Genomic DNA, 27,131 nt, shown 5'->3' on the forward strand with positions numbered 1-27,131 from the left:
TAAAAAAAATTAATAAAAAAAAATTAAATGAATTAATAAAAAAAATTAAATTAAAAATTGCAAAAAAACATTAAATAAAGGATTAAAAATCAAAAAATTAATTAATTAAAAAAAACTTGAAGTAATGGTACTATATAATATAATCATAAACAAATTTTAAAATTAAAACAAATTAATAAATTAATTAAAAAAAAAAGAAATAATTAAAAATTCCAAAAAAATTAAATAAATAAATGAAAAAATTGAGAAAATAAAATATAAAAAAATTAAAAATTAATTAATTAAAAAAACTTGAAGTAATGGTACTAACGTACATAACATAATATATACGATCATAAACAAATTTTAAATGAAAAAAGTGAAACAAATTAATAAATTAATAAAAAAATCAAAAAAAAAATGTTAAAAATTACAAAAAAACTTAATAAATTAAATACAAAATTAAAAAAAAATTACAAAAAATATTAAAAAAGAAGATATAAAATGAAATAGAAGAAATTAAAAACAAACATAAATTAATAAAAAATTAAAAAAAAACTTGAGGTATTAGTACCAATATATGTATGTACATATGTATAATATAATATAAAAGTACATAAATAAATTTAAATTACAAAATTAAAAAAAATATATATATTTAAAAAAAATTAATAATTAAATTAAAAAAATGTAATTGAAAGTTACAAAAAAAAAAAATCAAAAAAGAAAAAATAAAATAAAATAGAAGAAAGTAAAAAAATATTTGTAAAAAAATTTAAAAAATACTTGAAGTAATAGTACTAACATACATATTATATATGCAATAATATAAAAGAACATAAAGAAATTTTAAATTAAAAAAAATTAAAATTAAATAAAGTAAATAAAAATAAATTAAAAATAAAAAAAATAAATTTAAAAGATTTAATAATTGAATTAAAAAAAAATTAATTAAAAATAACAAAAAAAAATTAAAACAGTGAAATAAAATAATATAGAATTAAAAAAAATTAATAAAAAAATTAAAAAAGACTCGAAGTAATAGTACTAACATATATTATATACAAAAATATAAAAGAACATAAACAAATTTTAAATTAAAAATTAAAAAAAGAATTAATTAAAAAATAAAAAATAAAAATTAATTAATAATTACAAAAAAAATAAAAAATATAAAAGAATTATTAAAAAAAATTATAAAAAACTGGCAATAATAGCACAAACATTTATCTCCATCTCTCGTGGGTGTTCCTCACTTTTTAAAGATCTTTATCATCACTTTTTGCTGCGCCAAATTTCATAACAATTATTCGCTCTTATGCTTTGTGGCTCGTTTAAAGCAGCCGAAAATGGTAATTACCAAATAAATGTAGAGAAAAGTTCATCGAAAACACTTTTACAAACAGTCAAATCAATAAACATTTCGTTTTCACCTTTTTTTGTGTGTGTCACCGAAGAAACGATTGTAATTAGATACGCTCAATGATCAGCCGATTATTCAGACACTGCTAAGTACGAAGCGAAAGTTCACATGCAAGTTATTTCAAGGTTGAAATAAAACCAAAAAACAAGTATTTTCAAAGAAAGTGTTTGAAAACGAAATTGAAAGATCTGTTATTTGCAGCCGCTGCCATGCATTACACTCAACAAATATTGATTACTCAAGCGCAAATCTGTTTTGGGCGAGAAGTAATTATGTGTGTATGTGTGTGTAGTTTTTAAGAATCGTTTGTTGTTAGCGGTATTTTAGTGCATTCTTCGAACCCGCAGCTGTTTTGACTGGCCTACGTTCATGTGTCTACTGTTGGGCCATAAAAAATCGCAAACAATTTAAACGTACAGGTATATGCAATAGCAATCTGTTATTATTGAATAATTTACATTTTTTAATTTTTGCAACAGGTTTCCACAAATCTAAATGACTATGTAATGTGGGATGAAATAATTTCAAGTCTTTGGCGCTCACTTTAGATTTTCTCATACTTGTTTACATTTGAAAGTATTTTTGTTTAGATATACTAATCTCACAGAAAGCTTTAGGGCTTCAAATATATCGATTTTCAACGATGTAACTGTTGATTTTCACTTATGAAACGTACTTAGGCCGTTTCACAAATCCCAAATATAATAAATAATAACCAAATGCACCCATAAAGTTGTTTTACTAATCGAAAACCTTAACTCAAAACCCAAAAAATCAATTCTTTTTTGCTCTTGTCTGTTTCAATTATAGCGTCTCTTAAGAAATCAAGCATCGTCCACAACGTCGATATTACTCAATCGTCCGTAAATCGCTCAAAAACTCACCAACACCAGCAACAACACGCACTCAATTGTCCAACGCTTGTCATTTGCCAATAAGCCGGCTTGGCCAAGTGACAACTTTTGTTGATTATGAATGTACATATGTATGTATGTATGTATGTATCTAAAAGTGTGGCTCAAGCACGAACACAAGCTCGAACTGCACAGTCTGTCAAGTTTTTGCCCGGAAATTGGTAAACAAAAACTGAACGTATTTTGTATAGAGAAAACGGAGATTGTATTAAGTTAGGAAATATATTTTTGTGGGAAGCTGACATACATACATACATATGTATGTATGTATATAATATAAACGCATGGGTTTTGAAAATTTCCAAAATTTTCGAAATTCAAAATCTCATAAAAATGTTCAATACAAGTAAAAACGCATTAGGTTCAAAATTTTCGAAATTCAAAAACTCAAAAATTTCGGTACTATAATTACTATACTATATTGAATACCAAAAGTTTTAATAAAAAAAAATTAAAAATCCCGAAATTTTCGGTACTGTAACTTTTTGATCCCGATATTTTTGTAATTGAGTACCAAAAAATTGTATCAAATTCTATTTTTTCGAAAACAAATAAAACACAATCCGAAAACTATGAATTTCAAAATCCCAAAATTTTGGGTACTGTAATTTTTATAAACCCGAAACATGAAGAGCTAAATATTTCGGTCAAACGTATGCATTTTGAATACAAATAAAATAGCAGCAATTTCAAAAATTCCGAAAATTTCGGGATTGTAATTTGCTGATCCCGAAATACCTAGTATTTAAATGCAACGCATACATTTTGCAAATAATAATAGACGTAGCTCTGAAAATTAATAAATTCAAAATACCGAAAATTTCGGGATTGTAATTTTTTGATCCTGAAATATAGAATATCAAAAACTTTAATCAAAAGAAAAATTTTTTCAGCACAAATAGTTTCAGTTCCAAAACTCTCTGAATTCAAAATCCCAAACTTTTCGGGATTGTATTTTTTTAATTAAATTAAATTGAGTGCCGAAAAATATCCTCAAATTCTACTTTTTCGAATACAAATAAAACACAAACCAAATATTCAAAATACTGAAATTTTCGGTGCTATAATTGTTTAATCCCAAAATAAGAGAATACAAATAAAATATAAGCAGTTTCGAAAATCCTAAAAAATTTCGGTATTGCAATTTTCTGATCCCGTAAAACCTAGCATTTCAATTAAACGTATAAATTTTACGAAAAATAATAGACGCAGCTCTGAAAACTCAGAAATTTAAAATCCCGAAAATTTCGGGACTGTAATTTTCTGATCCCGAAATATGAAGAGCTTAAAATATCCATCAAACATAAGAGTATTCATATTCATGATTACAAATGGACACAGTTCCAAAATCCCGATCGCAATTTTTCGATCCCGAAATATTGAGTGCCAAAAATTTCAAGCACTGAACTTTATCAAAAGTTGTTCAGCATTTTAGTAGATTTCTCCACAAATTTCACAACAAATTTATTAACATTTCGACACTAATCTGAATTGGCCATAAATTTGTGTGTCAAAAAAGACATAACTACAGATTTGCTAATCAAATAAAATACGTCAAATCCGAATGACCATGTAGTGTTTGTTTACTGCACTTGAAAGAATAATTATTTACATTTTTTTTTTTTAATTTGCAGAAATATAATATACATATGTATATGTATGTATGTATGTACATATGTATATGACATGTAAAGCTATACATATGTATGTGATCAAATTTGAACCGGACTAACCGAAAAAACAGCATTTTCACGTATTTTAATACAAAACTTTTTTCTCCTTTTTGAAATACGCTACTTTTGTTGCAAATTTATTGAAAAATTATCACAAAACTGCGCATCTAAGAGCGTACTGAGCTTGGTTTGCTATGTATACGCCTATGCATCCATTATATTTGAATTTTTCGTTTCCACTTCCCCAACTTCTGATTATTCTTTTAATAAAAGTGACAATATTTATTTATTTACATACATGCATATATGTATGTATGTACATATGTATCCGCGGCTACGCTTGATTTGTTTTCACTTATTTTTAGCATGGCAGTAATCAGTTAGTAATTTCCCTTCACTCAACACACTGCTGCTGCGTCAGTTGGGGGTGTTGTACGCATGCGCCATCACGCATACAAAGTAAGTCATTTCGGCCGCAATTGGAAAAGAGCAACTTCGCAATAACTTGGCATTAAATTTTGATTTTGTTATTATTATTGTTGTTATTGTTATCGATTCGAACTTTTTTGCGATTTTGTTAGGCAAGTTTATGTGTAAGCTTTTCTTTAGTCCAATTGATGGAACCCTGGCCTCTTTAGTTCGAAGCGCACCGATCGATTTTAAATTCATAACAGGTGTTGTTGTTGTTGTGATTGTGTATAATCTTTGCAATTTGTATGTACGAGCATAAACCAGGCGGCACGATTAGTAATTTTATGTTATCAAATTACAATAACAATATGTATAGGTGTATATGTATATTATGTATATGTAATATGTAAGTATTTATGTTAGTCGCCTACTCAATCGCAAGGTCATGCGACACATTCACACAAAAATAAAAAACCTTTAAACGCCAGTGGAATTGGAATTGATATTCTCTATGTCTGTCAATCAGTCAATACAATTTGTTTACTTCATTTGTTTTGTCCAGTACAATATACTTAAAGCATACTGATTTCCATTAGGGTGTTCCGTATGTATGTGTCTGACTCAAAAATGACATTAAATACCACAAAAGTAAGCGCTTACTGGCACGGATATCAGTTCGATACTTTCCTCTCTAAGCTGACTTATAAGAATTTCCTCCCTTTTGCATAATTTTAGGCAAGAGCCACATTTCACCTAGATAAGATAAGATAAATAGATAAGATTTGCACCGACCTAAGGTCTAATGTGCGCTCTCCTAAGCCACAACGACCCACCTAGGCCCAGCATATTGATATATTCCATTAAACTGCTAGGTGTTAGTGAGGCGATTTGATCTCTATTTGGAAACATGGATCCAACGGCCTTTATCCTGCGTCTGCAGACTGCTATAGAGTCAATTAGCTGGAGTTCTGAAGTTTCAGGCCCCCTGTCGCAGAACCGCCCATTTGTAAAAGAAGCTAGGCCCGTGTTATATAAGAGCTTCTTGAGCTTACAGTGGCCAGTGTAGAATGCGACAAGTGGTATTCAGGCCCGCCCATACTGCGGAGTGGGCGAGCTCATCAGCTAGTTCATTCTCGCCTTTACCTTTGTGACCGGTCATCCAGATAAGGTGCACTTGGTTATGTTCCGATAGACTGTTCAGCAGCAGTAGCAATTTGATCTCGTTAACAGAGATTACTTTAAGAGCCACTTCATTACCGACTTTTGTCAAAGACTTCTGCTTGAAAAATGCTCGAAAAACTTTCCATAGGTATGGAGAGTTTGGTGCGTGGCTCTGCGACTCTTGCACCGATTCCCTCCGACGTTTTCGGGCCATCAGAGTACCACTTCATTGTACTTTCCCTAAGCAGTAGCTCGAGAGCGGAATCATTCCATTCAGCCATACTGCTAAGGGTAGTAACCTTGTACTTGTTGATGAAGTTTACCATTTTGGTAATGATGTCCCTTGGAAGAAGAGCTAATGGTATTACACCATTTGAGTCCTTCATCCGCTGCTTCGGCTGTATGTTAAAGCAGTGTGTTTTGGCAAACTGACCGATTACTAGGTGAAATGGTGTCAGATCTAGCTTGACTTCAAGTGCTACCGTCGGGTATGTGCGCATGACACCCATGACGTTGCAGCCACTCCGAAGTCTGCGATGGTTTTGAGGCCTAAGCGACCGCCTCATACGTGATTATCGGTCAGGTCAACATGCTGCTTCCACCGTAGAGTGGAATCCAGCGTGAGACCAAGATATTTGACCATATTTGTCATCTCTACCTCTCTGCCCTCAAGGGTTTGGGCAGGAACCCTGAGGCCGGGCAGGAACCTACGTATCGTAAACGGGACGATGGTCGTTTTCGAGGAGTTGATATTCAGCTCAACCCCACTGCACCATCCATTAGCCAGGTTTAAACCACTTTGTACTAAGTCTCAGAATATGTCCTACAATTTGTCTCTAGCTATAATAACAATGTCATCCGCATATCCTCGATATTGTCAGTTAGCAAAACTAGTAGGTCGTTCACGACAAGGCTCCATAACAGGGGAGATAGCACTCCACATTGTGGGCAGCCTCTTGTAGTGCCGAGAAAAATCTTGGTATTCCCTTCTGTGATTTTAACTAATTTCGTGCAGATTACGTCCTCTATCCATCTACTGCCACTTTCTTTTTCTCCAGTGCTACGCTCTTGTGAGGCGTGTTGTCAAATGTCGATGTCTAGGAAGAGGCATAACATTAATTCCCCTCCATCCAACGAACTCTGTATTTCCGAAGTTAACTGGTACAGAGCAGTATTAGTTGGACTGCATATGACTCATCACAAATTGGAGAAGAAGCTTAGTCAATCACCTCGGGATGTTACTATAGATATTGAGAGAGTATATGAGAAGTTTCTTCTCTTTGATAGAATTTTCTGCCTCTAACACTTGGCTTCGAAAAATCATCACGAAGTATAATTTTTGTGACGTCACAATAGCAATTCAAGCACAATAATTGAAAAAGTAGTAAACCGGAAATGTTTGTTAAACAAAAGTCTGTTTCAGTCTCTAAAGTATGGTGAAACCAATAACAATGTTCAAGCCATTGATTCTATAGAACATTTGAAGAAAACGGGCTCGTATCGGAATCATCACTTAGCAACATTTACTCAGTTTTCTCCACCCTCATTGAATTAGAGATATTACATAGACATATTTACAGAAATATATACATATACATACATATATATGTATATACGACTTGAGTCTTGACAATTAATTCAATTGTGGATAAGCGTCACAATATCTCAGATTTTGATTGCAGTAAATTGAGTATGCTTACACAGAAATCGAGCAATGCCCATATGCACTATATACAAGGGAATATATAGTATACATGTACCCACCTAATTGTAGTCGAACAATAGCCCAATCAGCGCCCAATTTACTCTTAAAAGCACGTTTTATACTACAGACAAACTAAAATAACGCAGCAAAAATCGAAAGAAGTTCATTCGAAAGGAAAAAAATAGTTCGAAAAATTTTCAAAATCTTTTGCAAAGATATCCTAAATAAAACACAAGCTTCGTTAAACTACGAAAGTTTTCTACAAATGTGTAATAAATATAATCCAACTAGTCAAAAACTAGTTCCACAATAGTTTTTTATATAGCCTTTGCCTCTAAAAACTACTCTAAATGCCGAAGATACATGTGAATCATCCATACTGTTTTATATGTTGCGATATCTAAGCAGTAATTGAATAAATCGCGGAAGTGGACATCTACGGTTTAAATAATTGAAAACGTCATTAGAACTTGCATATAAAATGAATTATTGTCATGTGTGCGTGCCCTGTAGGAAATGAAGACTTACACTTGATGATTATTGAAACTCAAAACCTTAGAAAAATACAGAAAGCTTGACCTAAGTCCATTCTTGCGCTTTCTTCAGTTGTTGAGCTTTGGGCACCAAAACCGCCTTAAGTGTGATTTGCTACAACTTTTGGTCGGTATACAAACTCTGTTAGGTTTATGTTACCCAGAGTATATGTGAATCGTTACTTTTCCGAATTTAAGCACTCATTCGAAAACATAAAAAAATTATGTTAAATTTACTTAGACCCAAAAATTGTACAACATTGGTTCTTCAACGTGTAGAATGAAGAGCTTCCACTAGTCCCTAAATTTACAATGAATATAAAGCGAAGAAAATGGGTCTGGTGGTGATTGAGGGCAAGACAAAATATCCCCTATCATCAAAGAAATAGTTGTCGCATTCGCGACTGCTACTTCGGACTGAGTAGGCAATTGAGAAGTAGAGTTCTCTCTCAACGAACACTCGTTATTCCCGTCCTTCCTGCTCTTTGGTACAGAGGCATGGACGATGACAACATCGACTTACAAGTTTTCGAAAAAATGATTCTGTGGAAGGTTTATGGTTCTTTGAACGATAAGCTGTACAAGATATACGACGACATTGACAAAGTTCAGCGAAGTAAGAGACAGCGGCTATGCTGGCTAGATTATGTCCTCCAAATCGATGAAAACACTTCAGCTCTAAGAATATTCGACGAAATACCCGCCGGAGAAGCAGAGTAAGAGGAAGACCTCCATTCCGTTGGAAAAATCAGGTGGAGAAGGACCTGGCTTCGCTTGGAATCTCCAATTGGCGCCAAACAGCGAAAAGGCAGAACGACTGCGCGCTGTTGTAAACGGCTATAACCGCGTAAGCGATGTCTACGCCAATAAAGAAGAAAAAATAAAGCTCTCATGTCTGTAAAAGTTTCCTTCAGTTCATATCAGCTCAAAATTCTCTTAAAAATCAAAAGCGGTGATTACATGTCCCAAAAGAAAACCGTTTGCCATTTATTATCTTAAGTTCGCTCGTTAAAATTTCATTCATGTTCTGCTACTTTCATTATTTATGTGTCACGTGACTGAGAACAGAGTATGGAAATGTCTTCGAACTAATTTTTTGAGTGAAAATTTTTAACTGAAAAGAGAGAGAATGCTATAAAATTTTATTTTGAATTTGAATTTGAAAAAAAAAAAATCAAAATCACCAGGATCACTATGAAAATAGCACAAAAAAATATTCGCACAAATTTTTTTGGTTAGGTTAGGTAGGTTAGGTAAATAGGCAAATTTTCGTCAGGCCTCGAATAATACTTGAACTGCTAGAGACGCTTCTTCGTTGTGATACTCAGAGCGCCGAGGTATGGATCAAAAGACCGTCGTGTAACTACGAAGCGCACAGAGCCGCCTAATATCTATCCTAGCCTATTCGCCGGGTACGTAGAAAGTATGAAAACCAAGAACTCTTCTGAACCGAAGCAGCAATAGGAATAAAAAGAGCTCAACATTTATTTTGATCGGTCGGTTTGAACGGCAACTGTATGCTATAATGGTCCGATATGGATGTCTCCGGCGAATGCGTAGCTTTTTAAGGCTATTTGAGAGTAACAACCCTATCCAGTGCATAAAAATCATTATAAAATTTATATACTTCCTGCATTGCATTCAAAAAACATTTTGCGCACGCATTTGCACAAAATGCGTCACTGTGGCTGTCATTATAACATATTAATGTGATTATGTCAATGTGTGTGTGCATGTGTAACAATTTAAATATTTTACTGCGCGATATCACTGACCCGTGACAGACACACAAACACACAGCCAACTGTATTTTTATAAAAAAGATGCACGTTTCTTCTTTTAATGTGGATTTTTGTGTGAAATTAATAATGTTACCTTTTTAGTGTCGTGGCAGATTCGTGCATCGCACTTCAAGTTCAAGGTGCGATAACATTTAACCCGATTGCATTTTTAATAATAACGCACACACGCAAACAACCATACATACATGCATATTTTATTATATTAAAAAATTAATAATAGAGATAAAATTATAAATATTTGCTATAATTATTTATATATGCATATAAATATGTATGTATGCATAATAAAGTAGGGAAAACCCGACAGATGTGGCTTGTTGTTGTTTTTCTTTTGTTATGAAAAGTGCAGAAATTTTTTTTTATTATTTTACTAAAATAATATGTTTATTTATTGTTATTTGAGCTACGCATGCACATGCATATAACGGGTGATCCAAATAGAGGTACTTTTTTCAATAGCTTTTGACATGATATTTTTATTCAGTATTGTTTGGCATTTCAACATGGAAAGACTTGCACCTAAACAACTTTTACAAATCGTTCCCATAATCGGCCTACCGAGCGTACTATTCGAAACACCATCACCCATCTTGTGATCCAGCATTCATTATTGGATAATATTCAACCGAATAGGCCCCGTCCAGCAAGAAAATAAAAAATATAGCTGAAAGTGTACACGAAGACCGTAGAGAGTCGATTCGGCGCCGTTCGCAGCAACTCAGACTGACGTATAGAACAACTTGGCGCATATTACGGCTAGATCTTAAATTGAAAGCGTACAAAATACAGCTTCTGTAAGAACTGAAGTCGTCCAACCTTCCCAAGCGACAAGAAGTAAGAAGTTCCAAGAAGATTCGACGTTTTCGAGACAAATTTCGTTCAGCGATGAAGCTCATTTCTGGCTCAATGGGTATGTAAACACACAAAATGGCCACATTTGGGACCTGAAAAGATTCAAGAACTACCATTTCATCCAGAAAAAAAAACAACGGTTTGGTGTGGTTTGTGAGCCGATGGAATTATCGGTCCATATTTCTTCAAAAATGATGCCGGTGAGAACGTAACCATCAATGGCTACCATTATCGCGCCATGATGACCAACTATTGATGTCTGAAATTGATGCTTGTGATATCAGCGACATTTGGTTTCAAGAAGGCGACGCCACTTCGCACACATCACATCAATCAATGGATTTATGTAGAGAACACTTCGATTAGCAGAAAATTTCACATGTTGGGCCGGTCAATTGGTCACCAAGGCCCAGTGATACCACACCGTTACGACTTTTTCCTGTAATATATGAGAGATATATAAAGTCAAAAGTCTATGCGGACAATACCGCTTCAATGCAGGCCTTGGAGCAAAACATTACGAGTGTCATTTGCCAGTTACCAGTCGAAATGCTCAAACGAGTCAACGAAAATTGGACTCAACGGATCGACCATCTGAGACGTAGCCGTCTTCAAAAAATAAATACTGTGTTTTTACTTTGAAAAAAAGTGGGGAACCTCGTAGTGGATCACCCTTTATTAAAATATACAAATATATGTGTTATAAGGCTTCAATGAGCCCGCTTTTGATAATTAGATTACATTTAAAGTATCTACAATTGTCATAAATTTCAAGGTGACGTCAGAAATCACGACTTGATTGAGATGACGATGATGTCGGCATAGCTCATTTATATACAATTTGTTAATGCGCTGATTACACGGAAGATGCATATGCACTTTTGTATGCATGTAAGTACATATACATATAAATGTATAAATTTTAACTCGGACGTATACTTTTGCGCGTCATTGGTGTGTTTAGTTTAATTTGATTCTAATTTGTATTGCTTTTATTGCTCCAAGCAGTCATAGGAAAACTCTTGGAACATTGTGTAAACTGGAAGACCCTTAACAAGTAACGAAGTTTCCATGCAAGTGCTTGATTTTGATTGTACAGTTTGTATGACAGCTGATCCGATCCGATCTGAAAATTTTCTTCGAATATTATAGCGTTGTCTTAGAAAATAATCTGTGCTACATTTGATGAAGATATCTCAACAAATGAAGAAGTTTCCCATACAAGCACTTTATCCTGATCGTTCAATTTGTATGACAGCTATATGCTGTAGTAGTCCGATCTGAATGATTTCTTCGGAGATTGCATCATTGTCTTAGACCAGGCCCGTCCAACATAATTTTGTGAAGGGCCAGGTTTAGCATATTCATAACCGTAGCGGGCCAAAAAAAATAAAATTACTTTCAGTTTTGGTATATTTATTTATTTATAAAAAGCAGCATCACATAAATCTTAATATATTATTATTAATGTAACTATGGCCTTAGCATATAAAGATATTCTTATTCTTAAAATCTAATTAATGAGATGTCTGACATTTTTTCTGTTTGCACAGCGCATCTATGTCAGCTGGAGTTTTAGAAGTGGCTATGCGCAAAATGCCTTTAAGATGGCTATCTAATAAAGATGATCTGGTTTTTGATTTGTTAAATTTCATGCGAAAAAACAGCTGCTCGCAAACATATGTACTACCAAATAAAGAAATTTGTTGAATAGCCAGCTTAGTAAAGTTTGGGTATTGACTGGGTGTAATATACTTTTTGTAAAATTCAATTAAGTTTGGAAGACAATTATTATATGCTGTTTTTGGATGAGAGCTGCTTTGCAATTCTATTAACTCCAGCTGTGAATTCAGCGCAGCGCCTTCAATTTCAACATCAAATGGATTTGAAATGGATTCTTTCATGCAGGGAGTTTGTGATTTGAAGTCAGCGAATCTGTCGTCAAACTCGTTCCTTAATCTTTGTATCATCAACACGTACTTGTCAAAATCCAAGGTATCTTGCTTTCTTGTAGATAAGGTCTCCCAATGAATCAACTGCTTTTGTTCCAGCTGCTTTTCCAACAACAAAAGCTTTTTTGTGAAAGCTAGAACCTGTTCGTATAACTGTGTGCATAGTTGGTCTTTCCTTTGCAGTTTCAAGTTAAGCTCAGAAAGATATTTAGTTATATCAACCACGAAAGCCAGATCAGCCAACCACTGCTCATCAGTAAGGAAAGTAATTTTTTGGTCTTTGTTGTCAAGAAAAATCTTTAAGTCGTCCAGCAGGGAATAGAATCGTTTTAGTGTAGCTGCTCTGCTGAGCCAGCGAACGCGACTGAAGTATACAATGTCTTCGTAATCTGAACCGACATCAGCCAGAAAAGCCTGGAACTGTCTGTGGTTAAGCCCTCTTGCGCGTATAAAATTAACTGTCTGCACTACTTTATCCATCACGTGTTTCAGGCCTGTACAACTGGGATGCCCAAAGGCTCTAAGAGATGGCGGGCCGGATGAAGGGCCTATGCGGGCCGGATGGTGGCCCGGGGGCCGTATGTTGGACAGGCCTGTCTTAGACAATAATCCGTGCCGAATTTCTTGAAGATATCTCGTCAAACGAAAAAGTTTTCCATACAAGCATTTTATTTCGATCGTTCAGTTTGTATGACAGCTATATGCTATAGTGGTCCGTTATGAGCCATTCCAACATATGAGCAGCTTCTTGGCGAGAAAAGGACAAGTGCAAAATTTCAGATCGGTATCTCAAAAGTTGAGATATACTATATATCTTAGCTGTCTTCCATTCGTCAATCGTTACCCTTCAGCGAATCGAACAATCTATGTGTAGACATCATAAAAAACGTCGCCTCACCCTAATGCACAAGTCTCAATTATCAGTTACTCTGCACATTTGGTTGACCACATGTCGCCTAAGCGATATCACTGTCGTATGTAACTGTATATTTGCATTGCTAATCTATTGGAATTATTTTCGGAAAACTTTGTGGGCTATAATAACCATTTTAAATCAACTTTCCGCTGCTGATAAAGTGTTAATTGAAGTATAGAAATTTATTGACAAATTTCATGTACAAAATGACGGTGTATTATTATTGAATACGGGTGCAAGTGGGCCAAAAGCACTTTTGTAGCGGTCAAGTGGCTATTTTTGGCATGGCAATATGTACAATAATAATTGAAATAAATTCCAGATTGGAAAGTCAAGTTCAAAAATCTTGCAGACACGTACACTATGTACACATGGATGTGTGTGTTTACATATGTCTGTATGTGCTTATATATATGTATGCCTGTTTATGTATAAAATGTTTTATATGCACGCCTTCAAGCCTTCCTAGTAAGTGCCTAGACCCTTGAAGATGTTTGCTAAGCATTTTTGTTGTTGTTGTACTTTGTTTGCTATAAACTTTAAAATATGAATAAATTAATTAGCGCTGTAAGTAATGTATGTAAATGTTATTCAACTCAAAACTGCGCTCATATGCATATGCGGCTGTGTGTGCGCCGATCAGCTGAGCGAGTTGTATTGGCACGCACGCGTAACTATTTTTTATTAGCAATTGTGTCAAGTTCAAATGTTTTTAACCCATTTTTGTGATATAAAATATACTTGTACAAGCCGCACACCTACACATACAAACATGAGTGTGAGTATATGCTTGCATATTTGGCGACTGTTGCTGAACTGTTGCGCCGACGCTGTGAGGAAGAAGCACTTTTTACAGATACATATGAACAAATGCAAGCAAAGTAAAATTTAAATAAAAAATTGGCAACGCTGGCGAACAAATATTAATTGAGCGTTGAGCTGAATGCAAATGGGACAAACTGTTCAGCTTGCTGATGGCTTAAGCCTTAAGTAAACATGCATACATAAGTATATACATATGTATGTATGAATGTATATGTAATAAATCCGAACAATAGCCTTCTGAACGTCATACATAACCGAGATGTCACTGTACGGGCTTACATATTTACAAATTTATATGACCAGCGGTGTGTCCACAAGCAAATGCCTGGGTGCCCATGAGATCCAGCACGTCATGTTGCTGTAATTCTACGTGATCTGCACAAAATTCAGTAGAAGGGTGCGATTTTAATTTAAATTGAAAAAAAGAAAACCATTAGCTTCGGTTGCACCAAAGCTCGGGTTTGTCCCGAAAGTAATAGGACTGATTTGCTTCCCCCGCGTCTGTACTTCCGAGCATACGCGCACCGACTGGATTGGTTAGAGAACATTCCTAGCTAACGAACGAGCGTCTGGTCAGTTGTCTCCGAGCACCTAGAGAGTCAGGACAAACATTTTCGCGCGACGTGTTTCTGTGAGTGGTGCAAGCTGAAAACGAGGCGTTCGGTAGAGCAGAGGTACGCGATTAAATTCTGTGTGAAACTCGGTAAATGAGCGACAGAGACGTTTGATATGATCAAGCAGGCTTAATAACAGGTGACGAGTCATGGATCCCGAGACAAAGAGCTTCCAGGCGGCACACGCCGGCGTCTCCTCGCCCAAAAAAGGGAAGAATGAGCAAATCCAAAGTGAAAACGATGCTCATCGTCTTTTTTGATATCAAAGGCATCGTCCACCTTGAATTTACTTATTATTCCTGGACAAACCGTCAACGCCAAGTTTTACATGGAAGTCCTCAAGAGACTCAAACGAAGGGTCAATCTGGTCCGACAAGACATCGCAGCTGATTGAAAGTTGCACCACGACAACACCCCAGCCTACACCGCCTTTCTTGTGAACAGCTACCTAACCAAGGCCGGCATCCCAACGCTTCCGCAGCGGCTCTACAGCCCAGATGTGGCCCTCCGAACTTTTTTTGTTTCCTTGCCTGAAAAGGCCAATGAAAAGCAAGCATTTTGAGACGACAGAGGGGATAAAATCAGCATGCATCTCGACTGTTCCGCAGAATGCCTTCCGTGACGCCTTCAATGCTTGCTTGCAAATCGCACGGACAGCCCTGTATCGACGCAGAAGGAGCATATTTTGGAAGTTTTTAAAGAATTGTAACGATTAGTTCAATAAATTTTTTAAATCGACTCAGTTTTGCTCCTGAAAGGAAGCGATATCGTCCACATAGACTTTAGAATTTACATATGCCCACAGGAAAAAGTCTAACGGTGTGGTCCCACACGATCTTGGTGGACAATCGACCGACACAAAACGGAAAAAAATTATCTACTCCCCGAAGTGTTCCCTCAATAAATCCATTGATTGATCCGATGTGTGGGCAGGGGCGTCGTCTTGTTGAAACCAAATGTCGCCGAGATCACGAGCTTTAATTTCAGGCATCAAATAGTCGGTTATCATGGCGCGATAACGGTCGTCATTTACGGTTATGTTTTCATCGGCATCATTCTTTGAAGAAATATAATTCCATCGACCCACAAACCACAACAAACCATTGTTTTTTTTATGGATGGAATGGCAGCTCTTGAATCTTTACAGGTTGCTCTTCGTCCCAAATGCGGAAATTTTGCTTATTTTCATACCCATTGAGCCAGAAATGAGCCTCATCGCTGAACAAAACTTAGCTCGAAAATGTCGGATCTTCTTGAAACTTTTCAAGAGCTCATAGAGTGAAGCGATGTCGCTTGGGAAGGTCGAGCGGCTTCAGTTCTTGCACAAGCTCTATTTTGTACACTTTCAATTTAAGATCTCGACGTAAAATGCGCCAAGTCGTTCCATACGTTAGTCCAAGTTGCTGCGAACGGCGCCAAATCGACTCTCCATGGTCTTCATGTACACTCCACGTCACGGCTGCTATATTTTCTTCACTGCTTGCTGGACGTGGTCTATTCGGTCGAATATTATCCAATAATGAATGCTGCGTGTCACAATGGGTGACGGTATTGCGAGTAGTACGCTCAGTAGGCCGATTATGTTGACCATAAGTTGGGCGATGATTCTTTACAGAATGTCAATTTTCATATAAAAGTTGTGTTTGAAACATTTTATTTTCAAATTATATCGGAACAGACAGTAAATGTAATGGGCGAGAAGAAATTGAGTGTTGAAAGAAAGCAAGTTGACATTTGACAGCTAGCCGTTGACATATGACAGCTGACGGCACAATTCATCCCTGTATACTGTAATAACACGACAAAAACTTACGTTGTGTCCTATAAAGGTGTTAAATGTTCTGTAGGTGAACAGTTGCTCAACCACTGGCATGCGACCGCATTTGTTCGCCTCAGAATCTAAATAGTAGAATGAAATCATCACATCAGTATGACGCTCATTAATATTTAACATAAGCCGCAAATTTGCATTTCATGACGTCGGTTGCTCCTCTTTATACACTAGTTAAGTGATTTAATTGAAACATTGTTAAACGATTTTAATGTCTATATTAGTGTTATTGCTATTGTTGTTCATAGAAAGGCAGTGCAAATGATAAAGAAAAGCACACTTACATGCATGCACCCATAAAGTCACTAAAATGGATATTCAACGCTTGCAAGCTCATTACGAGCTAATTAATGCAATGGCAGTCAAGGGTCTGTGGTTTGTAAGCGATCAATTTCACTTTGATTTATTCAATGAGGTTATGTGACATAGTTGTTTAGTTGAAATAAACACTAGTTATTATGTATTGCAGTTGTATAACAAGCTATAGATCAGTGATCAGTGCCGAGCCCACAAGTTTCATTAAAGAGATCATCGAAATTTGAATTTAGTTTGTATTAAATATGTTTTTATGAATATAGGAATATTGATTATTTAAATGTTGCTTATTAAATATATATATATATATATATATATATATGTGTTGAATATACATAGTATTAGATTAAGTTAGGGTAGGTAAATAGGCTGATATTCGTAAGATTAGGAATAATTCCACTTGGACTGCTAGAGACGCTCGTCCGATGTGATGCTCAGAACTCCTAAATGCATACCAAGAAGACCGCCCAGAGCCAAATTTTTCGAATTGGCCAATATCAGCTCCAGCCGGGTTCGTAGTAATGCTTGAACCTTAGACTGGCGAAAGCTGAACAGTGAAGGAGAAAGTGTCTAGACTTTTCCAGCTATATTTCTCCCTGCAACTTTGACAAGTTGAGTCCTCCAAAATCTCAAGGCTTTAGGCTCACCGCATGAGTGTCAACAAGAGAGTGTCCAGTTAAGGCACCTATCATTGCGACCATGTGAACCTTGCTAAAAACGAATAGCTCCATGGACCATTTTTGTTTCACTCTGGAACAGAAGGCTTTCGCAAGGTCCATATATTCAGCGCCCGCGTGCACGACGACAGGGAAACACATGATCATTTCCATTCTAATGGGATTTAAGTGTGGATGACTTTTCTTGCAAGCTCATCGGCTTTGCAATTTCTGTCGTTTCTTCTGTGGCCAAGCACCCAGGCAAGTTTTATATGGAAGTAGCTCACTGTTAGGTCGCTTAAGTGCTGAAAGCAGATCTGTTATCAGAGTGAATGCATACATTCCTAAAAGCAGCCGCACTTCATTGAAGTACATCTGCTGCTACCTTAATAGCTGCTTGAAAGATACTGCAGTTGTCTGGCAGTCTGAAACAAGAGCTGATTGAGAGCTCTCGATGGAGTCTCCCCTCTACAACCTTCCCCTTGAAATTGGATCCATCCAAAAAAGAGCTCACTACGCCTCTTCTCCAGTGACTCCGCCCCAACCACATATTCTTCGGAAATATGTGCGTGAAGAACATGCCGCTGGGAGTGGGCTCCACGACGCAGTGGTCCAAATTATCAAGCATATAATCGAAGTGGAAGAGGCTTTTAGAATGTTCCACTCTGGAACCGTTAATGTGTTCCATTTTCCGGTTATAAAATGGTATTAAGTGCCATCGTTGGTGTTGTAAGTAGTTCACCGATGCCGCTCGAGCTCTCAATTTTTATTTGAATTGTCAGCTAAGCCGCTTCTTTTCCCCCAGCTACCAACAACATTAAGGTACTCCTCTTTTAACAGGCAAACTCGTATCTCTCGAGTTCTTTCAATAGGTCATTTACCACTTAGAAAAAAAGTAAAAATTTTGAATCCCGACAATTTCCGGATCCAGAAATTATTATTTTCGGCATTTTGTATTTGCACCCGACTTTGCGGGTTGCAATTTCCACTGAAAACAGTAAAAGACATATAAAGCTCTTCGGATTAGAAAAGTAAAAAATATGAATCCCGAAAATTTCTGGATCCCGAAATTATTATTTTCGGGATTTTGTATTTTTTAATTTTACTGAAGATATGCAAAGATTTATTTGGCAACTACGTACCTGAAAAAATACTATTTTTCAAATTACATTGCTGTAATATTTGAACATGCTCTCAGCGCTACATGGCGTATGAGTAATGTGGTCGTAGTGTTTTTTTCCTTTTTTTAATAATTCAAGATTCATATTATATTCTGGCAATAATTGCGAATATTTCATGTATGCACCAAAAATTGCTACAAAAACAACAATACAACAATGTATTTAATCATCGTACTTAAAATACGACGAAACCAATGACCTATCAAACTACTCTTGTATAGTTTCTGGCACAAAGCAACACGATAAGCTCTTATAAATATTTATAACACGCAATTACAGTCATTAAAAACACTTGCACTATATTCCATCTTAACTTATTAATTGTTTTATATTTTTATTGCAGATAATTAATTTCGTCGAAGTGAAAATATCAACGACAGGCAATTTTGCGTAAATTGCTGTGATTCTCAAACAACATTGGACGATATCTTACAGGCACTATAACAACAACTCAACAAAACTAAAACATAGTAACAACTAAAATTACAACAAAAACAGCAGAATGCCAGCCAAAGATTTATTCCAGCAATGCCAGCCGGTACAGTTATATATTGTGCTGACAATGTCCGTCGGCTATTTTCTCGTACAGCTGGTACTCAGTCATATAACACATGCGCTAACGCTGCTTATGGCATCCTATCACATGTTATGTAATATTTTTGCGCTCATCGGCTGCATAGTAACAATAAAGGTAAGGTGAAAAGAAAGTAGTGAAATCATTTATCTATGACAAAAAATTGAATCTCAAAATATCTCTAACTGTAGGCTTTCTTTTGAATAATTTATAACATTTATTATAGTTTTTGTACAGACATATATGTACATATAGACGTGTTCATGATATAGTACTAAAAAGTATAATAAATAAGTAAGCAAAGCTTCATTGGTTGTTGTAATGACTATAAATTTCTTTTAAAACATTGCTGACACAATTAAATTTAACTGTTACTAAATATTACTAGCATATATGGCCAGAGATTTGTCGAAATAATAACTTTGTTCATACTTTTCGCTTTTGGCATTTGACAGCTGTCATTTGAAGCTCACAAACTAATATCAACTGTGACCATTTAACGACTTTTTCATTTTTCACATTTGACAGCTGTCATTTGAAGCTCACAAACTAATATCAACTGTGACCATTTAACGACTTTTTCATTTTTCACATTTGACAGCTGTCATTTGAAGCTCACAAACTAATATCAACTAAGACCAGTTAACGACTTTTTCACATTTGACAGCTGTCATTTTAAGTAAAATTTAATTTACAGAACGTCAAATACATCAGTGACAGCTAGACCGTAATGGTGAATTTTAAGGATTTATGGCCTTAATAGAGTTTTCTGTATGACATTTATAAAATTATTGACATTTTTCAGTCAGAGATAAGGCAGCTGAAACTGGGTTAGTTTTTTCTTAAAGCACGATTAGCAGCTATTCAAGAAATCTATAAATAATTTTATTTTTCTCACTACAAATGCTTTAAATCAAGTAATTGAACCAAACTATCAGCTAGTTTCTTTACTATGCACCTAACATTATATTGATTACATTTAATCTTATCTGTGCAATAGTAAACCACCTCGAAGCCAGTCAAAATATCGCGGAAAACAGCCTACAATAAAAGACCAATAAATTCATCATACTTATCAAAGAAATACATAGATAAAAATAAAGTGAAATGGTGTAGTAATTGACAGAACAAATTTGACCTGCGTCAATTATATACTGCGACAGTGCGCCTGTAGCACCAGAAGACCTGCTAATTGACTGCAGTCTTAAGAGTTGCAGGTTGAAAGCCCTTGGACCCATGTTTTCAAATAGGAATCACATCGCTTAGCTAGTACCTAGCAGTATATAGTACTTTATCAATATGATGGGGCTAGGTGAGTCTTTGTGATTTAGGAGAGGCCACAATAGACCAAAGGTCGCGGTGCATTCCTCGTCTACCAATCTAATCTAAAGGGATATTTTAGTCTAAAAAGGCTCGAAGTAGTTTCGAGCAAAACGCGTTTAAAATTTCGTTATCCGTTCAACCGGTCCAGTTGCCACGCCACTAAAACCGCTTAAACTTCGAAAATAATTTAAATTTTGAAAAAACCTTTTGGGGAGATATTTCTGAATATCTAAACTATCGGATTGTGAGTAAAAAATGTTCGATTTTGTCAAATTTCTAGACTAGAATACCCACTTAACGCCTCTCTGATTACTAAATATTTCGAAAATTGTTTCTAAGCGGGATTTCAGTTCAAGTGCGCCCATTACAGTTAAGTGACGAAAATGCTTGCACATTTAACGCGTTCATTGGCCCATTAAATTGCAAAAAAATTAATTTAATTTTTTAATTTCGATGCGCACACGATATTAACATTCAAGGTTAACCAATCACTGCACAGCAATTTGAGTTTAAATGCAAATGCTTAACGGTTAAAACGATATAAAATAAACACGCAGCAACAACGGTTATGACAGTAAGCTATAACAATAACAGTAACGTAAGCAAAAAAAGAGCGCAATAGCAATATTGAAATTCCACAAAATTTGTCAAAATTTAAATATCAAAGAGTGATTCCTAGAAAAAAGTTTTTTTTTTAGAAAAAAAACTTGCCGAAAGTGAAAATTCTTACAGAAAAAATTAAAAAAAAAAAATAAATTTATAAAAATACATACATATCTACATACATACATATGTATGTATGCATACATTAGTAATGTAATTAACTGAAAATTATATAAATATTATTAATAGCAGCTTTAATTGCTTATGTACATATGTATGTGCATATGTCGGTGTCGATTTCCATTTGCACACCTGCAACTGCTAGTCTAGAGCGCTACCAGAAATTGCATACTAACCGCAGAGTTGACACTTCATCGACCAGGCACGCGCCAATTTGTGCGTGAAATTCCGCCAGTGCAATGCTGCACAGCGGTGTAATACAAGCCGGAGCGCTACTCTACATACATACATGTGTACAGAAGTATGTACATATTTTTTTAAATCGTTGAGCTTGTACGGATCGCATTGCATAATGTTAAATGCCATGTTATGGGAATATTCAAAACAAAAAAACACAAGTATGTCTGTATATAAACAAAATGTTGCGTCAAGTGTTTGGCTGAATTGAATCGCCAAAAGTAAGTAGCTAAATATGCATACATGCATGTGCAAATAGACGGCAGCTGAAAACTGGAATTTTCAAGAGAATGAGGTGTGTTTGCATACATTGCTCCGTTTTGTTTTGTTTCACTCATTCACATTGCAGGTATTTGTGTGACAGGTAGGAGAGAAAACTCGATCTTAAGCTGGAGTCAATTAAAATACAAACGCTGAGCTGCAGTTTAGTTTTCTGGAATATTCTCGCAAGTAAGACAGCGTTCAGACGATCAAACTTTGCTACGGCAACTCTCAGTTTGTAAGATGCAGCGATAACTTACGCCGTGTGAACATAGTGTGCAATAAAAGTTTCCGCGTCTAAGCACAGTATTATCGTGCTGAAGAAAATACTTTTGGCTGATTACCACAGACCGTTTGCTTCGCTTTGCGTTAGACATTTGTTTTGAGAGAAAAGTTCGAGTTTTGCTTTTTTTATAAGTTTCACATCGAGACAACGCGTCATAAATTCAAGCAAGGCAAGTTGTATGTAAAAGGACCATTAAGCTCAAACTTTATAGTTCGCATATACATACTTCTGCCAAAACCTGTTTCGTTATATTGAAGCAACTCCATGTTGAGCGTTTAAATGCGTGTTGAGCGTAAAATTTTTACTCTCACTTCGACTAACAACACTTAGCAACACTTAGATATTTTTTTAGATTCTTGGCGAACTAAATAAGTAAATAATACTTTCAGTGCCGCAAAAGTAAATTTATTGTTGGCTGCAATTCACCAACAACGAGAAATTCAACGCACATGAAAATATAATTTCTATGCGTATCGGTGCAAGTCTGATAGTTGCTTCGCAATAACTATTGCCTGTACTGGATATTCAGAGTAATGAAGTAAACGAACAAACCTGTTTGTAAAAAAATCGATTTACCGATAAACAGTAACATTGTTGTCAACGAAAGTTAGCTAAACTCTACGAATTGTTATAACTATTTTATTCGAAACATGAACGGAAGTGCGAAGCAAAGGCGTCGTCTGTCGCTAAAACAAAAACTTGAAATTATTGAGGCAGAATCAAAAAACATCAATAGAAAGAAATTAATAAGAAAATATAAATGTGATTCATCAACTATAAGTCGAATTATAAAAAATAAAAGCACCTTCCTAAAAGCCGCAAAGGATGGAAATTTGTTACGAACGCGACTGGATAGTACTTCAAACCCCAAAGTTGAAAGCGCTTTATGTGAATGGTTTCATCAACAGAATAATCTAAAAACAACGCCATTGAATAATGTAGTTTTATTGGAAAAGGCTAAGGAATTTGCAATTAAATATGATGCCAAATATGAGCCTTGTTTTCAGTGGCTTTTTAGGTTTAAGAAACGCAATGGAATTAATGTTCCCACAAGGCGCAGTGAAAAAATCAGACAATGTAGTAATGAAACTAATGAAACTGCAGTTGATGCAACATCGTTGCCGATGGTTGAAATTTGTAAAACAGAAATGTTTGAATGCGATCAAGGTATAATATGTTGTGCAGACTCAACAAGCAAACAGCTAAATCATAGTGCTGATGATCCGGTGGACGTTGCACCAGTTCCCGATGCGCAATCAGTTTCGGAGCCAGTTACCACCAATAATACGTTGCAGTTGGATGCAGCTCCTATTGATGATGAGCCATTAGCTACAGACCCAATTAACACAAATAATAAGTTACAGGAAAGTGTGGAAGACACAAATGCTCCATCCATAAGTGAAGCTCTACAAGCGCTGCTGGTTGTTAAACAGTTTTTCATACTAAATGATATGGAAATTGGTTCACTATTTAGCATTGAGGAAAAAATATTACGACATTGGAAGAAAAATATTTAATTCAACTTAAAACACTTTCGGTATAACTCGGGGGGCACTTGTGAAGTACATTCATAAATAAAAAGTCATACCTTAGATATAATAACATAATAATATATTATATATTATAATTACATAATGATATAATTACAAAATATTTATATTATATAATATATGTGACCTGGTCTACGGAAAGGGGGCTTAGGTGTCAAAAAATCAATTTTCACTTTTTAGTTGATTCGGATGGAAGATGAGATGCTTTTTCACGTGACTAGAAAACTAGTTTTCGCACGTTAGCTCCCTTTTCGTAGACCAGGTCACATATTATAATTACATAATGATATAATTACAAAATATTATGCCTTTTATTTTAAGTTTTCCACGAAATTAATTGTATTTTATTAATAAGGTAAATGAACAAAAATAAAGCCACATTTGACAAAAAATGCTATACAAACAATTTTCAAGAAAATATTTACATTTATGAAAGGAAAAGTTATAATAGTTGCTTCGTAACTAATTATACCATTTAAAATAATGTTTTACATTTATGTTTGCAGCACAGCAGAAAACATGATGAAAGCCCTCTCGAGCATTTCATTAGCTCCACATATGCGGCGAGCGACAGCAATTTACCAAATGTTTCTAACAAAGATAAAATTATTGTAGTAAATATGTCTGGAGCACCGTCTCCAACAGTGTCGCGCCATCGACGTGAAATGAAATTGCGAAACACTTTTGGTTGGACGCGCATCGATATACTGACCATGTTGATCGTATTTATTATACTAGCATCGTTGTCATTTTCGCTTGTAGTGGAGGCCTTACAAACACTAGTACACATCGATCATCAGGACACAATGCATTTACCCATTATTGTCATGATACTTGGATTTGTTGGACTCGTTTTAAATGGCTTAACATATCTGCTAATCGGTGGTTATACAATGCATCAGGGTAGCTTTTTACATGTAACACCTAGCGGTGATGTAATTTTAGATCGTGTACTTTCGAATAATGAAGAGTTAAAAGCTGATGAACGACAATTATCAAAGCCAAATAGTGAGACAATTGAAAATGATCGGCAGCTAAAGGATGATTTAAAAGCAGAAATTGGTCAGATACACTATGTGCCAAAACGTCAAGGGGCTGTGGAAATGTTGCGTGATGTATCGAGCACTATATTCGTTATAGTTTGTGCATTCATTGTCAATATGGCTGAAGATGAAGAGCATACGGCCAAATTTATCGATCCCGTACTCTCAATTTTCTCCTGTGTTCTACTAGTTTCTCTTAGTTATCCTTACAGTAAGTATACCACGTAAACACATATTTTACATTGAAGAAATACTAATTTTTTTTTTACTACTTTCTCCAATTCAAATAGTGAAACAATCATGCCTAATCCTTTTGCAAACAATTCCTGGCTCTATTGATATGGAGGATTTTGAACGTACATTGGTAATTAAATTCCCAGAAATCGTTAGCTATCACGATCTGCACATTTGGCAATTGTCAGCACATAAATCAGTAGCTACTGTACACATAATGTTTGAAAATCCACGCCTGTACACAAAAATCATCGAAGATGTACGCACATATTTCCAAGATCGTGGCATTACTGAAGTCACAATTCAACCGGAATTTCAAAGTCCAAAATCACCATCTATAGAATGTTTAATGCAGTGTAACGCTAGTGATTGTATGGACAAAGTATGCTGTAAAGATTCACGTACGGATCTGCGTGAGGTAATCAGTACATCACCAAATGGCAATATCGAAACATCCGTCTACAAGCACAGTACTGGCGAAAGTGAGGAGAAATCTTTCAATACAATTACTTTGAAAAGTATAGTTGTTAAGAAGGCGAAAGAAAGTGTGCCAGATAAAGAAATACCAAGGGAGAAGATGGCCACAATAGCGAATGGTGACAGTATTAAGGAAATTGCAGTAGTAAAATGTGATAAGATCGAAGTAAATTCACATGAAGAATCTATATCAACTGTTGAAAAGTCTGAAATCTGTGCTGATGCTAAAGTTCTTGACGAAATCAATGTATCAAATGATAGTAGTTGATTGGCTATGTCAACGTAACTGCAAAGCTTTCCAAAAGCTAAAATGCTACCAAATAAATTTTCATTCATACATATTTAAGTAGCAATAGTTATAAGAGACTAGATTTTAAATGCATGTACATGTGTTTTGAAAAATGAATTTTAGTTTTGATACGATAATTTTAAGTTTTATATGAATTACTTATTGTAATTTGTTAATTCATAAGAGTTACGTGCTTTTAAGCTGAATAAGTACAAGTAGAGAAATTTGATTTTAAGATGATTAACATAAATAATTTAGAATTTCACGTACATATGTATGTATGTATAATCCAAGACCCACCCATTCGTGTCATTGTCGTTTTAAGAGTGAAATTATATTTGTACTAAGAAAAGCCAAAAACATATTAAATAATATGTAAAATACAAAATAAAATAATAAATCGAAATAAATTAAGTTTAATTAAAACCAAGAATTACTTACAGTTATAAAAATAAAGTCATCCAGCTTCCACATGGTAAATGAATATCATCGATAGCGCGAATTGGCACATCATAAAGTAATATTTCACTTTACACAAACTTAGTTCTGCCATAAGTTCTGTTAAAAGTTTAGGCGATTATAAAAATGTAACATTAACCCATTAAAAAAAAGTTAATTTTATTTAATGAAGCATATATTAAATGAGCGAAGTATTTTTTTCGAAGTGACCATCTTTTGATTTCACACCAGCTTTCAAACGATTCCTATTGATTGATATTAGCCCGCACAGTTTTTCTATTTGTATTGACGATACTGCTTAAACCCAAGATATTTTCAGACTCCACACTTCTGTGGGTCTGTCCGATGGATCCAAATTGGAATTTCTAAACGGCCAATTGTCTGCTGCCATGAAGCAAAAAATATTACTTTTAAACCAATACTGAGTGGTTTTTGCCCTGTCAGCAGAGTCTTGCTGAATGATACAATACGCTCCAACTAAGAGAGTATTGGTTAAATGCTTGACGACGCCTCCCAAAACACCTTGCTGGTAAACTTTTGCACCATTTCTAACCTCTTTTTCACAGGAGTGAAGAATGGAAACGCCTTTACGGGAGACTTAAAATGTGCTCATCTTTACGAATTTATCCTCGCAGTATGCATTGTAAACTTTGTAACAGAATTTATGCCAACACTAAGTATATATATTAAGCACTTTTCCACTTAGATTATATTGCCACAAGCTGACGTATGAAACTCAAACAAAATAACGAATAGATTTCACCCATTAACAGGCACTCATGAGAGACCACATATTTTCATTTACTATATATAACTTTTTCTTTTCACTGAGCAATTTTATAATTTGCTAAGAAATTTTAAACACTATACAA

General features: G+C 35.1%; 2 protein-coding genes across 3 annotated transcripts in view; both read left to right on the forward strand.

The window, feature by feature from the left end:
• Positions 1-26,233, forward strand: part of LOC126756977 (zinc transporter 1) — a 33,172-nt gene extending 6,939 nt beyond the window's left edge. Inside the window, exons 2-4 of one of the 2 annotated variants that reach the window (XM_050470516.1) lie at positions 19,087-19,434; positions 24,264-25,011; positions 25,091-26,233. In XM_050470516.1, the coding sequence (XP_050326473.1) occupies positions 19,246-19,434; positions 24,264-25,011; positions 25,091-25,779 (1,626 nt within the window). In that variant the 5' untranslated portion in view covers positions 19,087-19,245 and the 3' untranslated portion in view covers positions 25,780-26,233. Of the gene's footprint in view, positions 1-19,086; positions 19,435-24,263; positions 25,012-25,090 lie in introns of those variants that run through there. The other variant, XM_050470517.1, reaches the window with a different exon arrangement.
• LOC126756984 (uncharacterized) lies at positions 21,512-24,163 on the forward strand. The gene is made up of 2 exons (XM_050470526.1): positions 21,512-21,955; positions 22,010-24,163. The coding sequence occupies exon 2, from the start codon at positions 22,858-22,860 to the stop codon at positions 23,722-23,724; it is 867 nt and encodes a 288-aa protein (XP_050326483.1). The 5' UTR covers positions 21,512-21,955; positions 22,010-22,857; the 3' UTR covers positions 23,725-24,163.
• Positions 26,234-27,131: the final 898 nt, after the last annotated feature.

The sequence above is a fragment of the Bactrocera neohumeralis genome, chromosome 4 (assembly GCF_024586455.1).
Source record: "Bactrocera neohumeralis isolate Rockhampton chromosome 4, APGP_CSIRO_Bneo_wtdbg2-racon-allhic-juicebox.fasta_v2, whole genome shotgun sequence".
Taxonomy (NCBI): Eukaryota; Metazoa; Arthropoda; class Insecta; order Diptera; family Tephritidae; genus Bactrocera; species Bactrocera neohumeralis.

Coding starts and splice junctions, on each gene's coding strand:
- LOC126756984 (XM_050470526.1), top strand. CDS start 22,858: ATGAACGGAAGTGCGAAGCAAAGGCGTCGTCTGTCGCTAAAACAAAAA.